At 54.0% G+C, this 16,774-nt stretch overlaps 2 protein-coding genes and 1 long non-coding RNA gene across 4 annotated transcripts in view; 1 reads left to right on the forward strand and 2 right to left on the reverse strand.

Annotated features, from left to right (window-relative positions):
- RLF (RLF zinc finger) overlaps positions 1-3,794 on the reverse strand; it is a 28,094-nt gene extending 24,300 nt beyond the window's left edge. The window contains exon 1 of the mRNA XM_042885600.1: positions 3,642-3,794. Within this exon, the coding sequence (XP_042741534.1) occupies positions 3,642-3,794 (153 nt within the window). The remainder of the gene's footprint in view (positions 1-3,641) is intronic.
- Positions 3,795-5,372: 1,578 nt separating this feature from the next.
- On the reverse strand, positions 5,373-11,741 carry LOC122187802 (complement C2-like). Its single transcript, XM_042885616.1, is given in 17 exon segments — positions 5,373-5,686; positions 5,775-5,824; positions 5,940-6,075; positions 6,206-6,297; positions 6,582-6,658; positions 6,748-6,898; positions 7,032-7,143; positions 7,532-7,752; positions 8,485-8,574; positions 8,648-8,794; positions 8,869-9,007; positions 9,285-9,421; positions 9,496-9,591; positions 9,912-10,085; positions 11,095-11,119; positions 11,121-11,281; positions 11,538-11,741. Coding segments are annotated over 17 exon segments (2,160 nt in total). The 5' UTR covers positions 11,704-11,741; the 3' UTR covers positions 5,373-5,500.
- Positions 11,506-14,810, forward strand: LOC122187803. 2 transcript variants are annotated; one of them, XR_006181423.1, is made up of 4 exons: positions 11,506-11,610; positions 13,357-13,481; positions 14,043-14,148; positions 14,415-14,810. It is a non-coding gene; the product is annotated as an uncharacterized LOC122187803 (long non-coding RNA). The 2 variants fall into 2 exon arrangements; XR_006181422.1 differs by lacking the exon at positions 14,043-14,148.
- The last annotated feature ends 1,964 nt before the right edge of the window (positions 14,811-16,774 follow it).

Here is a 16,774-nt window from a genome sequence, read left to right on the forward strand (position 1 = left end):
AAGAGGCTGGAAGTTTACAGAAACCATCCTTTAAAACCACACAAAGCTCATTAACAAAAGCAATGAGTTACTAATGGTTGTTTACTGATGTAAGTGCCTCTCTAAGAAACTAGTGGAGGATTTAATATACAAAATAAGGCATTAGAAGAATTACGAAGGCTGTCAAGCTGTAATTCCTTGAGCTACTCACAAGACTGATGACTATCATGAAATCACCTATCCAGAAACCCTGCTAGGAGTCTATCATTATAGAAATAAAATATACTGATCACTGTACCTGACTAAAACTACATCCATTAATGGCAGCTTACCCAATTTAGTACTTGCTTATGACAGGCACGTACATCATTTTCAGGCTGGAGGGGCTCTGAGCACCATGTGGAGCTGTGGGGGTCCCTGCTCACTGCTGGCAGTTGGACTGGATGGCCTTTAAAGATCCTCTCCAACCCAAACAATTCAGTGACCATGATTCTATGGCACTACAAGGCTGTAAAACGTTCTACAATGTTTCCCAAAAGTATACTCGTTTGCTAGAAAACACTACACCCTTCCCCTTAGTGCTGTCTTACCACTGAGGTCATCTACAGTCAGCAATTCTTTGAGCAGCCAAGGAGCTGGAATTTCTTCTGGAGCAGACAGACACTGAAACCATCACTACATCCTCTTTCCTTTGACTACAGCCACAGATGTAACCAGAGTGGGACACAGACAACAGAGGCCACAAGCATCCACCTACAGCACAACCCACAGACTGACCCAGCTCCTCAGTTCTGCACTGATTCCCAAGCAGGTATTGCAGCACTGCAGGGCACAGGTGCACTTCTCACAAAGCTGTTCTTACACCAGCTTTGAGTTTAACATAAATACAAAGACATCTCCTCTTTAACAGACCTGATCACAGCTGCAAGTCCTCCAACAGTTTCACCCACCCAACTGGTGCTGAGGATCAGCAGATGAGGTTCTTTGAGGTGCTGCACGCTCTGCCTCATTGACACTGCTTCATATTTACAACACAGCAACCTCATGTACGCACAACCTGACCCTACCAGTTGGTGTCTGTGTATATAGACTTACCCCAACAGACTTGTTCCTCATAATGTGAACGTGCAGTGCATCACAACAGTGCAGAGCCAACCCACTATTTAGTGCCGAGACACTTAGCTGTGTCATGCTGAACACTCATCTCCCTCTCCTGCCCAAGAGGTAGGTGACCAAGAAGGCAGCATCATCAGACACTGCTCCCAGAAGGAGCTGCAGGAAAGCAGCACAAGTTTCTGTGTTGCCAACGCTGCTTCTCTGTGCACAGAGCAGTCTGGATACTATTTGGTTCACCATCTGTTGTGCCCTGATGGCATCCGTTGCTCCCAAAGTGCCAGATGTACCCACAGGATGGCAAATCCCTAAGTATTTTAATAGCCCCCACCACAACTACACCTCCAGATCCTACTTAAACACAACTGAAGTGAGTTTCTCTCTACACAAGACCTGCTGCAGTTCAATGAGCAGATAACAAGATATCAGTGGTGGCCTCCAAGATGTTAAGTACCTCAATTCAACTTTCTATTAAGTTTAACTTAGAAGCAGACATTCAGTCCTTGAGAAGTTTTATCACTGGAGCTCTGTGCCACATCCACAAACATCCCCAGTTGGAAGGGGAAACAGCGATGTAAAATCATACCCTCCCATAGCATAGTTTGACAGCACAACATCACAAACTCACACCCCACTGAAGTGGCTGGATGTCAGCCCAACAACTGCACGCCCTCCCCTGGATCTCTAAGAGAACAATCATGGCAATCAGAACTGTCCAAAACTGATGACAGCACTGGATAAGTTTATTCTGGGCAACCAAATGAATACAAGTGTTGGTCATCTTGACAGTATCTGCCAAACATCTGCCAAATCCTTGTTCCAACGCTTGGCTGCAGTAAACAGCACTGCAGGTCATTTTTGTAAAGCCTGAAACAAGGCAGAAGTAACACATTTTACAGAGATTTCCATGTAAACATATGGTCATCTCAGTGCACAAGTAACTTGGTAGATAACTGCAGTGTGTGTGAGCTGCACTCTGAAGTTTGCAAAGCACAAATACCAGAACCTAACAAACCTTTCCAGCACTGAGCACCCTCACTAAGTTCACAGACAGCATCAAGTTGGGGGAAGCATCGATCTGCCTGAGGGTAGGAAGGTGCAATGGAGGGAGCTAGGCAGGCTGGTTGCTGGGCTGAGGCAGATGGGATGAGCTTCAGTGAGACAGAGTGCTGCACTTTGGTCACAACAGCCCCATGTAATGCTGTGGGCTTGGGGCACAGCAGCCAAGAGATGTGAAGAGAAGGACCTGGGGCTGTTGGTGACACTTGGTTGGATGCGAGCCAGCAGGGTGCCCAGGTGGCCAAGAAACCCCACGGCATCCTGGCTGTGTCAGCAGCAATGCAGCCTGCAGGAGGTGACCATCCCTCTGTGCTGGCACTGCTGGAGCTGCACATCAGTGCTGTGCTCAGCCTTGAGCCTCTCACTGTGAGAAAGACACAGAAGGTCTGGAGTGGGTGCAGAGAAGGGAACAGAGCTGTGAGGGATCTGAAGCACAGTGCTGGGGAGAGGCTGAGGAAATGGGATGGGTCCACCTGGAGAAGAGGAGCTCAGGAAAGACCTCACTGTTCTCTACAACTGCCTGAAAAGAGGTCGTGGGGAGGTGGGAGTCGGCCTCTGCTTTTGTGATAGGATGAGAGGTGATGCCCTCAAGTTGCACCAGGGGAGGGTCAGGTTGGGTATTAGGAAGATCATCTCAGAATCAGCAGTGATGCAGTGGCAGAGGCTGCACAGGGAGTGGTGGAGTCACCATCCCCAGAAGTGCTCCAGAACCATGAGGAGGTGGCATTGAGGGACACGGTCCATCAGCAATACTGTGGTGGGTGGATGGTTGGACTGAATAATCTCAGAGGTCTTTTCCAACCTTATTGATTCTCTGATTTCCCCAAAAGAACAGCATGGCCAAGCACACAGCCTACAGGTGTAAATCAACCCTGTGAGGACTAACACCACATTTCAGACACCCGTGAGGCTGTTGGCCACAGTCAGCAGCTGGTGTTGCCCTTCCATTCAGAAAGGAAGGCCGGGTGGGAGCACCGGCTGGCAGGTTGGGTTTTAAGCACAGAACGCTTTCGGATTGAAGAGGAAAAGCACCCAAACCCAACAACAACAGATGATGTAACCGCACAGCTCTCACTAACAGATGCCGTTCAGGAAGCAATAACTCATTAACCGCACAGATTACTATATCACAAATATGTCACGTTCACCCATAACACTTAATCAAGCTCAAGAACTTAACGATTTAATTCAAAAATCGTTCATCACCGGCATTAAACCAGCGCTCACTCCGAGCACTGACCCGGACGCAGCACAACGGGCAGCCGGCCGGCCGGACTCCCACACGGCGCCGTTTCCAACTGCGATGAACGCAGAACGTCCCCCCCCCCCCCAACCCCCCGCGCGGCCCAAAGGCGCAACGCTCCGCCTCACCGCACCGGCGGCCCCGCACCGCGACAGCTCCCCCCCCCGCCGCACTCCGCCAACTCCCGCCGCACTGAAGTCTCGCAACGATCTCACCGCGCTGAGAGGCCCCTCGCCGCGGCCCGTACCTGGCAGAAGCCGCGGCAGTAGGCCCGGGACGACGCCTCCGACACTTCCTGCTCGCACAGTTCCGTCTGCAGCTGCCACAGCCGGCCCCGCAGCGCCGCCACCAGCCGCGCCATCTCGGCCCGCGGAGCCGCCTCGGCCTCAGCGTCCGCCATCTGCGCTCGGCCCCGCCGCGCGTAGGCACGGGTCACGTGATGGCGCCGCCGACCTCAGCGGCCCGGGACGGCGGCACGTGATGCGCACGTGATGCGACGCACAGCGGCGCTGAGCACGTGAGCGGAAATAGCGCAAGGGTACGGGATGAGCTCTTCCGGGGGCAGCCGGAAGCGTGTCGCTGCGGGGTGAAGTCAGTGCGGATGTGAGGGGGTGGCAGATCGTAACGGCGCCGATGACGTCATAGCCCTAACGTCGGAGTTGTCGCGTGTCGTGAGGTATTTCGCCGCGTTTGTGGGGGTGCATCCGTAATTCTGCGCCCGCGTGGAAATAAAAGGCGGAGGAAATGCCTGATGGGGTCCGTTCTGGTGATGGTGCGTGAAGGCCGCCGGGGGGGTCTGGGTGGAGAGTGCTCTGGATGGAGAGTCCCGGCGGCTCTGGGGGCCGGGGTGGCCAGCAGGGACAGAGAGGGGGTTGTCTCTCTCTACTCTGCCCCCATGAGGCCCCATCTGCAGTAATGTGTCCTTCGTATTGGAGCCCCCAGTACAAGAAGGACAGAGAGCTGTTAGAGAGGGTCCAGAGGAGCCACAAAGATGATCAGGGGGCTGGCGCACCTCACCTACAAAGACAGGCTGAGGGAGCTGGGCTTGTCCAGCCTGGAGAAAAGAAGGCTGTGGGGTGACCTCAGTGCAGCCTGCAGTACCTAAAGGGAGCCTACAAACAGGAGGGGAATCAACTCTTGGAAAGGGGAGATAACAACAGGACAAGGGGAAATGGTTTGAAGTTGAGGGAGGGGAGATGGAGGTTGGATGTCAGGGGGAAGTTCTTTGCCGTGAGAGTGGTGAGGTGCTGGAACAGCTGCTGAGAGAGGTTGTGGATGTCCCGTCCTTTGGGGTGTTCAAGGCCATGTTGGATGGGGCCCTGGCAGCTTGGGCTGGTGTTAAATGTGGAGATTGGAGGCCTTGCATGTGGAGATTCATGATCCTTGAGGTCCCTTCCAACCCTGGCCATTCTGTGGAGGCAGGATGAGGGGCTTCCCTATGTTTGAGGCCATACTCAGCTGAGCACTCCAGGCACAGGGGCTCTCCCCTCTAGGAAGCAGTGTGTGGCAGTCAGCTCCCAGCAGCCCTCTGGGAGGGTCCCAGGACAGAACTGTGGGGCGTGGTTGTGAGGTAGTAATTAGGCAGCCAAGAGGGAGCACTATCGGGCAGTCATGGGGGCAGAGATATGGTGCAGAGCCGTGGGACTGGGGTCACCTACAGGCCGGGATTGGGAGGGTTCAACGGCAGGAGAGTGAGCTGTGGGAATGGGGCCGTGGCCATTGGTCTGGATCCAGCTTCTTCTGTGGGTCAGGGTTTGGAGCTGGGGGACAGTAAGGATTGTGTAATATTGTCTCCTCTGGGCAAGTTACGGGAAATGGGAGTGGTTAAACACAGTCTACCGCCCTCCCCACAGGTGAGGCCTTGTTAAGTCTGAAGCTCATTAAGCACAGTGATGCTAATGAGCTCCCCCAATGGTACCCCAGAAGTCCCACCACCCCATACTGCCCCATCTCAACCACCCATGGAAGTTCACAAAACTGGGAGAGGCACAACTTTATTCGGGGGGGGGGGGGAGGGGGTACAGATTGGGGTAGGAGGGTCCAGTTGAGCTCCTATAGGAGTCCAATGGCGAGGACTCTTGGGGGGAGTCCTGCCGTGGTGGGGAGTCACAGGGGGGTGAAGCGCAGGACCCCCCCCAGGTGTCGCCGTAACCAGGGCTGAATGCGGAAGAGGCTGATGGCGAAATCCCTGGGGTGGTGGCCAGGGGGGGCTGGGGCACGGAGCAGCCCCCCCTCGGCATTGCGGCCCCCCCTGTAGCATGGATTGAAGGTGCCCCAGCTCAGGACCCCCACCTGCAGGGAGGGGGAGATTGGGGAGCCCCAAATGGGTGGGGAGGGGGGATTGGAGGGGGGGATTCAGGCCCCCCCCCATAGCACTCACCTGGAGGAAACGGTGGCGGCGTTCCACAAAGAGGGAACCTCCGGATTCACCTGGGAACATTTGGGGACATTGGGGTATGGGGATATGGGGACAGTACAGTGACATGGGAACAATATGGGGGCATGGGAGTGTGGCGATGGGGATATTTGGTGCCCTCACACACACCTTTGCAGGCTGCATCTTCCTGCTCACTGCTGCTCTCCTGCCCACTGCACAGGAACCGTTCTGTCACCACATCCTTCACAGAGGCATTAGCATGGGGCATCCCAGGCTGCACTGCACCCGTCAGGCAGGAGGCACGCTGTGGGGCAGAGGCACGCTATGGGGCAGGATCCTGCTGTGGGGCAGAGCCCTCCTTGGACTCTTCCTTGTTGTGGAGGGTGTTTGGGGCCCACTATGGGGTAGAGCTGCGCCTTGGGGCAGCCCCACACCTCCTCCTGCTCCTTGATCCTGACGCTCAACCTCTTGCCCTCCAGTGACACAAACTCGGCGGGGACACGAGTGTGGCCCAACAGCTCCACCTCTGGAGGACATTTGGGGACATGGGGATAATATGGGGATGTATGGGGGGGGCTGGGGACATGGGGATGGTGACAAAGGGATATGGGACATTGTGAAATTTGGGGATATTGGAACAAAATGAAGACTTTTGGGGACGATGTGGAGATGGGGAAATGGGGATGTAGGGATAGGGAGACAATAGTGGGGGGATACAGACACAGGGATGTGAGGCACTGTGACATTTGGCAATATGAGGAGTGTGGGAACGGAGATACAGGGAGGTGGGGATGATGTTGGGTGCCCCACCTTGCTTCTGGCATGTGGTCCCTGGTGCCATTCTCAGAGCTCTGTTTGCATTCTCAGTGCAGGGTATGCAGATGCGCCTTTTTTGGGGCGGGCATTAGATTTCTTAGGGGGGTCAGAAACCCCTCAACATCAACCTGCCCCCCCCCAGCCCCACTATCCCACTCACCTGGGGACCCCTGTGTCTCCCACCTCCTTCTCCAGCTCCACCAGGGCCACATCATAGTCGTAGAATTCAGGGACCCCCCGTGCTGCCCTCCCCCGGATATCAAAGTCCTCATGGAGGTTCCACCCCCGGATGGAAAGCTCCTGACCCCCTGCTGCAGACCCCCAAAAATGGGAATCGGGGGGGAGTCCCAATGGGGGTGGAGAGGTCCTGGATTTTGGGGTCCCAGTGGGCTGGGGGGGGCTCTGGGATCAGGATGAGGGAGTCCCCACTTTTGGGGGCCTTACCCAGCTCAGCACTCCAGTCATGGGGGCTTTCACCCCCCAGGAAGCAGTGGGCAGCCGTCAGCACCCAGCGGCCCCCCAGAAGGGTCCCTGCACAACGCTGCTGCACTCCAGTCTGGGAAAGTAATGGGGAAGGGGGTGCAAGAACACGGGGTCTGCATTGGAATCCCCTGTCCCCATTGGGTCCTCCCATCCCCAACAGACTCCTCCACCCCTAATGATCCTTCATGATTTCCCCCCAATCCCTAAAGGATCCCAACAATCTGTAATGGATCCTCCCAACCCCGGTCGTTCCCCAGTACATTCCCCCCATCCTCACTGGATCCCTCAATCCCCAATGGTTCCTCCCTCCATCCTCAACGAATCCCCAATAAATATTCCTTTGACCCCCAACATTCCCCAAAGGATCCCTCATCCAAGATGGTACCCAAAGCGTTCCCCTCCATCCTCAATTGCCCCTAGTGGATCATCTCCAACCCGAACAGATCCTCCCCAGAGCCCACCCTCAGTACAACGTGCCACGGTGGTCGGGCAGTGCCAGCAGGGATGATGACACCGCAGAGGTCCCCGATGGCAGTGGCAGTCAGAGCCCCCTCCAGTGCCTGGCGCAGTGCCGACGCATCTGCCAGCTTGAAGGCATGGCGCTCATCCCGGCGGTGCGAGGCCACTGCCTCCAGCTCAGCCATGTCCACCTCCAGGGTCCCCACCCCAAAAGCATAGATGTCTGGGGGTGAGAGGTCAGGGGGTGAGAAAGGGGACAGGGGACACCTGGAGCGGGGTTTGGAGAACCTGAGCTGGGATTGAGTGCAATGAAGGTGGCTGAAGGCCTCAGAAGTGGGGTCTGGATGTCTCACATGAAAATTGGAGCACGTAGAGCAGGGCTTGGGGCATCTAGAACAGGGTTCAGGGCACTGCAACAGGGTTAAGGGCCCCCAGAATGGGGTTTGGGCCATCTGCCACAGGGTGTGATCATAAGTATGGGGTTAGAGGCACCAAATCGAGGGTTGGTGACCCAGGATGGGGCACTGGCCCTGGAGACAGGAGTAAACCAGGGTGTTGACCCCACTGCTGGTGCAACAGCAAATAGTGGCCAGGGCAAAGGGACACTGGGGGCAGGGATGTGGAGACAGGATGGCCTCTAGATGCCCAAAGCCCAATTCAGGTCCCCAGAACCACTGAGGACACCTCAACCCTATTCCTCAGCTCTCCAAAGCCACTCCCAAGGTCCCCAAACCCTACCTTGATGTCCCCACTCCCCCATCCATATCCCCATTGGTGTCCACATGGCCCCGCGGATGTCCCCAGTCTAGCTCTGAGGTCCCCCAAATCACCTTTGAGGTGCCCAGTTCTACCTCAGGTGTTCTCAAACCCCAACTGAGATCCTCAAATCCACTTCAGAGATCCACAAAGCCAACCTTAGTGTCCCATCTCCCTGCTGGTGTCCCCACACACCCACCCAGGTACTCCTCGCGGTCGTCTCTGATCTCCAGCACATCCTCAATCTTGGCCACTGCATCCCGGGGATGTCCGCCAACGTTGAACCTCCCTAAGGGGCAGCAGATGGAGCTCAGCCCAGCCCCACAGCACCCACCCAAGCGCTGTCCCCTCATTGTCCCCACCATCTGTCAGCAGGATGACGACATGCCGCATGTTCCTCCACGCATTGGGTTGGCCGTCACGCGTTGACCGCTCCTTTTGGAAGAGGATCATGTGGTAGACCTCCAACAGCGCCCCATGCATGTTGGTCCCCGTTGCGTTCCTGTGCACTGAGGGGACAACACCATGTCACTGTGTCCCCAGTGCGTTCCCAACTTTGGGGTCGCCCACTGTGGGGATGTACCACCAAAGTTCATGGCCTCCAAGCGCGCGATGACTTCGTCAGCATCGGAAGCGTCATCTTCGATAGTGGAGATGATGACATGCGTGTGGGTGGCGAAGGAGACGATGGCAAACCTGAGGGGCACCTCGAAGCTGCTGAGCTGTGGGGCAGCAGGGGGATGAGGACAGCTCAGGGCACCCATTCCAGACCTCCAACCTGTAGGACCTACCCCCTTGGTCATATTCCATCTCCTCGGGGTCTCATCGCATCCCATCCTTGGTCCCTGTGGTCTTAACCTCATCCTGTGGTCTCACCCCATCTCCTCATCTCTCCATGATCCCCCTATGGTCCCACCTCTTCTCCCCATGGTCCCACCCCATCTCCCCTCCCCATCCCCCGTGGTCTCCCCATGGTCCCACCCTGCTGTCCCCTCACACCCTATCCACGATGGCCACCGCGCTCTGCCGGAAGAGCTCAAAGTTGTCCTGTTGGACGCTGCCAGAAGCATCCAGAAGCACGTAGACATGGAGGGACTCATTGCGGCTCAGTACAATGCGGCGTCCCAGGGACTTGTCTGTCACCACAGTGTCACCGTGAGGTCATTGTGATGATGTCACCGTGGTGTCACCACAGCATCCCCCAGCTCACCATTGTCAGCGTGGGCACCCGCCAGCTCCAGGATGGAGGCAAAGGAAGAGCCAAGGCCACTGCTGATGTCCTCAGGGAGGTCGAAGGAGTAGGGGTCTGTGGGGACATTTTGGGGATGTGGGAAATTGTGACATTTTGGGGAAGTGGGAACGTGGAGACAATATGAGGACATTTGGGAACATTATGGGGATGTGGAGATGCAGGGACGCTTGGGGACATGCAGACATTTGGGGACTTAGGAACGTGGGTATCTGGAACACAGGAAAAAGGGAACAATATGAGGATATTTAGGGACATGGGAATATGGCACATGGGGATACAGGACATGGGGATTTTGGGGGACACGGGGGTATTTGGGAACATGGATATATGGGACGTATGAGGACCTGGGGACATGGGGACACAGTGCCACTCACGGCGGCAGGTGGGTTCAGGCCCGGACCACCTCCCAGTCTCCATGCAGTGGCGCCGGGAAGGTCCCAGAAGCTGCAGCCCTGCCCCACAGTGCACCCGAACCTCGGCTCCATGGTGCCGTCCCCCGCCCGTTGTCACCCCCCCCGCTGGTGTCGCGGGGGGAGGACAGTCACCTTCTAGGGGGAGAATCAGTGGAGGTAGCCCTTGACCCCCTCCCCAAGGGACCCACACACCTCAGAGGGATGACCCCCAACCCCACAGAGACTCCCCAACCCCATAGGAATCCCCTCATTTAACTCCTATCTCCCCTCCCCCCCCAGGCCCTTAGGGTCTCTTGACAAACCCCAAGGACCCCGTAACCCCCCAGATATTTTTTCCTTTCCCCTCAGCCTCACAGGGACCACTGAGTCCCTCCCAAGCAACCCACCTATCCATCCCATGAAGACTCCCCCCACCAACCCCCCCAATCCCCCAGACTCAAGTTCCTTACCCCCCTATAGGGCTGAGAGCCCTATAAAGACCCTCCAACCCCTGTCGTCCCCCCCATCCTCCTGAAGAACTCTGGGGACTCTATGAGGAATTCTGGGGTCTGTAAGAGGAACTTTACACCCTTCCTACCCCCCCCCCCCCCCCCCCCCCCCCCCCCGAGGTATTTTGGAGCGTCATTGAGAGATTTGGGGGTGATGATAAGGGCTCTGCCCACACTCTTAACATCCCCTTCTGGAAAGGATTTTGGGGCCCTTATGAAGGATTTTAGGGCTTTTGAGGTATTTGCCCCATCCCACAGATATATTTCACCCCCTCTTCAGAAGAACTTCGGGATCTCTGTGGGGATTTTGCCACCCCCAGAAGGATGTGGGGGCTTTTATGTGAGGGATTTTGCCCTCACACCAGAAGCATTTGGAACTATCTATAGAAGATTCTGTCCCTCCTCACAAGTATATTGGGGTATATACAGGGATTTGGGGAGTTCCCAAGAATTTTGGGGCATTTAAGACAATTTTAAAGACCTTGAGGGATTTGGGTGCCTTGTTGAAGATTTCTGGGGTCTCTTAGAGGGATCTTGAGGTCTCCCAGGGATATTTTGGCCCCACAAAATAATTTTGGAGCATTTCCTGGAGGCTTGGGGGCCTTTTGGAGGGATTTCGGGCCCTTTCGATGGGTTTTAGGGCTTCTCCCACTCACCGCCGTCGTCGCACACGGGGGGGGGCGTCGCTCCAGACACCCCCGGGTCTGCAGCGCAGTTCCGCGGCCCCTCGCAGCACGAAGCCGTCGTCACACGAGAAGCGGAGGACGCTGCCGGAGGGGTACGCGGGAAAGCGCGGCTCCACGGTGCCGTGAGGGAAAGAGAGCGGCGCGGGGCAACGGAGCGCTGCGGGGGGTGAGGGGCGGCAGTGAACCCCACAGCAAAACGGCCCCGGGGTTCTGTTTCCCCCCCGGACCCCATTTCAGGCGGACCCCTGTGGAAATTCCCAATTGCGGGGAACCCCAAACGCAGGAAAATCATTTTTTCATCAGTTTCCTACCCGGCCCCTATTGGAAGTGCACCCACTTCCTGCCTAGCCCGGAATTCGCCCGCCACTTCCGACCCCCAACCGGAAGTTGGCCTCCCGCAACCTATTTCGCACCTCGGCACCGGACGGGCTCCGAGCGGCCCTTCGGGGGACCGCAGCGCTGCCGTGTTCGGCCCGGGGGGTGCGGGTAAGTGCCAGGGGGGCACTGCGGGGCGCAGCGGGGAGAGGCGGAGGGAGTCACGGGGAGCACCGCGAGGAGCAGCAGCACCCACAGAGCCATAGCCGGGAACTGAGGACCCCGAGGGAGAAACGCGGGGTTAACGGGCCGGGGGAATGGGGGGGGCAAAGGGAAGGCCCTGCCCTCCGCCAGGGGCGGCTCTGCACTGTGGGTCCGCCCCCGGGGCCTAACGGAGGGGGACGTTGCTAAGGGGGCGGTGCGGCGCAGGATGATGACGTTATCACCACCGTCCTGTTGCGATGATCTCGAAGTGACAGCGGGGCGCGAGGGGGCGAGGATGAGAAGGGACGTGGGGGGGGGGGGCAGCGATGACGTCACGACGGCTTTTCTCCCCGGGTTGAGGCCCACGTGATCTCCCAGTTCTCCCCCAGTGCCCCCATTATCGCCAGTTTCTCCACAGTGTTCCCAGTTTTTCCTTCCTGTTACCCCACGTAGCCCCCACTGATTCCAGTTTCCCCCTGTTAACCCCATTGCCCCCACCACCCCAAGTGCCCCCAATTCCCCCACTGCCACCCAGTTCTCTCATTGCCCCCATTAGCCCCATGGAGCCGAATTTCCTTGAGAGTGGGTCTGGTTACGTGGTATGTCCCAGCCAACATGAAATATTTCCTTTAACTACCAAATATGGAGAAAGGTGAGGAGCAAGGTCTGTCTGCACATCTGTCTGCAGGGGACGTGCCTCTGAACTTTGACTCGATCCTATCCTTAACTTTCTGCTTTGTATAATACTCCATTTGTACACATGGATGAAGCTTTTTCCTCCACTCAAGTCAAGGTTTTTAGACAGGTGGAGTTTGTGTTTAGAGGGATGGGCATCCCTGTCACATGGGAGAGAAATACATCTGCTGATTACACTCTCCAGCCCAACAAAAGTAGTGCTGTCTTGTACTTTCTTGGCCAGATTCCTTCCAATGTGGTCACTGTGGTCCCACTTGAGGCTAAGTGAAGTGTCCACACAACCACAACTCCACATTACTTACAGTGCCACTCTATTTTGCTTTCTTAACCAAGGGTTTCAAGTCTCATGTTGGTTCCACGTGCCACTTAACAAAGCAGGGCATTTTATCATCCTTTCCACTTCCCCATTCAGATTTATCTTTCCACATTGGTACCCAATGTCCAGGCCCTACCAGAGATCACGAATTCGTATTGGTAGTAAAATGAGTGCAGCAACAGGGATGGATAATCTGGTGTACAAACCACCTTCACTGTGTATTCGTTGTCATGCAAATATGTGATCATTCAGCGTAGGCTTCAGCACAGCATTTTTCATTGAGGTATTTCCTTCTTTATTTTGAGAACTCTCAGAAATACAAAGAAAATGTATTTAAAGAAATAATAAATAAATATAAGAATGCATGGCAGCATAAAAGTAGTAAAAACAGGGACATTCCCAGCGCCAACATGCACACCTTCCTGTGGAGCGTGTTAATTGCATACTTTCCTTCATGGGAAAGGACCATATGACCAAGACCTAAAACAGTGAATTTCCTGGAGAAAATATTTCTGAATTGTCAGGATTCAGTGAATCCCTTCAGTTCTGGAGGAATTCTGTAGCTCATAAATAATGGATCTTCTTGCTGTTTTGACTTGCCATGGAAGCAGGTGATTGTGAAGGTAGGTGTGAATGTGATCACTGTCGTCGTCTTTGCTGCTGTGCCAGCTAACAGTGAAGCTTTGTTTTTTTCTTTTGAGGTGGGTGCTTGAGTTGAACTGTGATTGTCATCCCCTCATGGGACAACTGGGAAGGCATCACTGGAGAAGGAGAACCAAAGGCAGACTTTTGGAGAACGGTGAAAGGAGAAGCTTTGAGTATCTTGGTAAGTTCCCTGCTGTTACTTGGATGCTTGGTTGCTGTTTGATGCCCACAATTTGAATGTTTCTCAAACCAGGCAATGTGAATAATTTAATGAATTTTAGACCAATGGAAAGAAGACTCAGTGCACACAGTGATTGAAGTACTGCCCTTTGGGAGTCAGAAAAGGGAAACACAGCCACTGGTTGCAGAGAGAGATGAAAGAAAGAGGTGGTTTACCAGTTCTCAATGGGTAAAAGGCTGAGAACAGTACAGTTCTCAATGGGGAAAAAAAACCAACACTCAGATAAGTGAAAATCTCTTCTGGAGTAGTTTGTCACAGGTGCCTCCACAAGCTCATGATCTGCCAGCTAAAGGCAGTCATGAATCATTTCCCAGAATAAATATCTTCATTTCATGCATTATTCTTATGCTCTGCTCCCAGTTTTATTTTCATGGAATACAAAATCCCTCCTTCTTCTCGTGTGATTCCTTTAATGGCATCTGAAGTATCATATTTGCCTATGCAGCTTCAACCTGTACAGACAGAGTTTGAGTGACCTGAAACGAAACTTTCTTTTTTCAGAGAGGAATTGTGCTGGTGATTTCTGCAGGCTTACAAATATCTGTTATCTGTAGCCCATGTCACAAGCAATTGCAGCCATCTTAGGACTCGACTTCCCACCATCAAGGTGGGTAACAGATGGTGTTGGAAGTGAGGTGTGCGTGTCCTGCACCTCAGAAAAACACTGCAGGCTTCCAGCCATCTGTTGGGCTTAATTCTTAAGTCACTGGCCTGCTCCCTTTGGCATCCTCTGCTGCTCAACATGGAGGCATAACGTGCAGCTGAGGGCTGGGAAGAGAGCAGGGGTTAAGTGAGACTGACAGGGCACCATCCAGAACCACCTGGGGGAATGGAAAGACGTCAACATTTGTTCACTTTTTCTCTCTCTTTCAGGATCTGTTGCAAAATGTGAAAATGAAAGGGGGAAAGTCTACAGGTAGCACTGATCCCAGCCAACCTTTGTATCGCGTGTGTTTGCCTGGTAAGCTTGCATTTCACATCACACGTGGATAAACACAGCTCAAGGCCCAAACAGGTGACTGGCCCACGAGAAAGGACTTGTGGCAGCTTGGGAACACACTTACACTGCCTCTTCCTTCTGTACATAGCAAGAAGAAACTTGTTTGTGAGCAACTGCTCTGCAGCTGTAACCAGGTCTCCCTGCTTTCTGTGAATGCTGCTTTCTTGTCTCCTGCTGTCAAATACAGCACTGAGGGGTGGTGTGGGCACTCTGCTGGCCAGCTGCCCCTACCAAGGTGAGTGCCTCTCTATTAAACTGATGGATATTAACTTGCCTCCACGTATTTTCTTTGGGATTGATAAATCTTAAGCAGAAGCACTGGCCTGGTTTGTCATTACTGAGTTAAGACTCAGCTTGTTAGCTGGTGCCACCTGCAGCAAGGTGAGGGTGGGACTGACACTGAAGGAGTCACAGCTGCTTGTGCTGCTGTTCTCTGTGGCAGTCTGGTTTAGTATATTAACTCATTGCTTCGTGTCAGCAGTAGTAGAGAGAGCTGAAAGCCAAAGCAATCAGATATTGTAGGTTTAGGTTGGATATAGGAGGAAGTTTTTCACCCAGAGGGCGGTGAGGCACTGGAACAGGCTGCCCAAGGAGGCTGTGGATCCCCATCCCTGCAGGCATTCAAGGCCAGGCTGGATGTGGCTCTGGGCAGCCTGGGCTGCTGGTTGGCGACCTGCACACAGCAGGGGTTGGAGCTGGATGAGCACTGTGGGCCTTTTCAGCCCAGACCATCCTATGATTTTATCAACTTAGTAGGTGTGGGTGTTGTGATAACAACTAGAAACACAAGGAGCTTAATTGGCAGTGACCCCCCACAGTGAAAAGGTCAGATTTGTTGGGGCTTTGTGAAAAACGACTTCCTGGTTATTGGGGTTCTTGGCAAAGATCTGACTTGCTGGAGTTTCATTTTGTAATGTTTCTGTCTTAATAAACAAAGGTGTGTTTTTTTGTAATGTAAAGGAGGATGCAGGAGAGCAGTTCAGAACTATCAGGTGTGTGTGCATACATTTGTGCCACTTCATTAACATAACATTGGAGAATATGAGCAGAGTAATTACAGAAAAATAAACAGCACCCATACAACAAGCTGTTGGAACACATTTCCTTCTGTCTTTCAAATATGCAGTTGCATTAGTTATCTGCACTGAAATAAACATCTGAGAAATGCACTGTGAACCTGGAGAGCTATTTCTTTGTTTTTGTAACAGCTAAAAAGACACTTCAGCATGGAGGAATCTTTCTTGCCTTTCTCCTGCTGCACTCTGCTACATGACGTGTTGTAATACAGAATTTCCTTTAGGTAGTGATTGAGTGCAGATGATACACATAGCTGAAGAGCATGGCTGTGTCCTGGAATGGACAGCTGATGTAACTGTACACCTTCACCTTCCAAAGTCACTTCCTTTGAACAGCATCCTGTGCTTTATGGGTGCTCGCAGATTCATTATAACAAAAGGAGCTGCTCAGCACAGAGCCGTAGCAGTGGACACCTCTTCCTAAGCAGCACCAGGGCTGTACCCATGGGGTTGTTCCCCAGTGTCTCCTTACTTTTCTGGGGTGTTATCCTGACTTTTCGCCTCCTCCCACCTTCCCATTGGCACTGCAGGAGATGAGGTGGAAGAGCAGCAGCTCCTGGCAGGCAGGCAGAGTTTTGTCTGCCTCCCACTGTTATGCAGAAGATGATAAGGAAAGATTCCCATCTCGTGGAGGGAAGAAACTCAAACCCTATGTTCACAAAAGGAGCCACTGGACCGAAACTCTCAAGTGCAATTAGCAGAAAGAGCTGCCCTCCTTACCACAGAAGGGGAAACGCATGGCAATGAGCTGCTGGCCCTGCTCACAGCTGCTGCTTCCCGTTAGGGCTCCTCTTTGCAATCCCATGAGGCCACAACAGGCTTGAAAGGTGAGCCTGGTTGAAACTGATGAGGTTCAACACAGCAAAGTGCAAGGTTCTGCACTTGGGTCAGGGGAATCCCAGGCATCCACACAGACTGGAAGGAGCGGTCCTTGAGAGCAGCCCTGCAGAGAAGGACCTGGGGGTCCTGATGGATGAAAAGCTGAACATGAGCCAGCAGAGTGCATTGCAAAAGCAAATGGTATCCTGGGCTCCATCAGAAGAGGGGTGGCCAGCAGGGACAGGGAGGTGATTGTCCCCCTCTGCTCTGCTCTTGTGAGGTCCCATCTGCAGTACTGTGTCCAGATCTGGAGCCCCCAGTACAACAAGGACAGAGAG

This window comes from Lagopus leucura, unplaced genomic scaffold (assembly GCF_019238085.1).
Source record: "Lagopus leucura isolate 7727_CA_CO unplaced genomic scaffold, USGS_WTPT01 Super-Scaffold_100051, whole genome shotgun sequence".
Classification (NCBI taxonomy): Eukaryota; Metazoa; Chordata; class Aves; order Galliformes; family Phasianidae; genus Lagopus; species Lagopus leucura.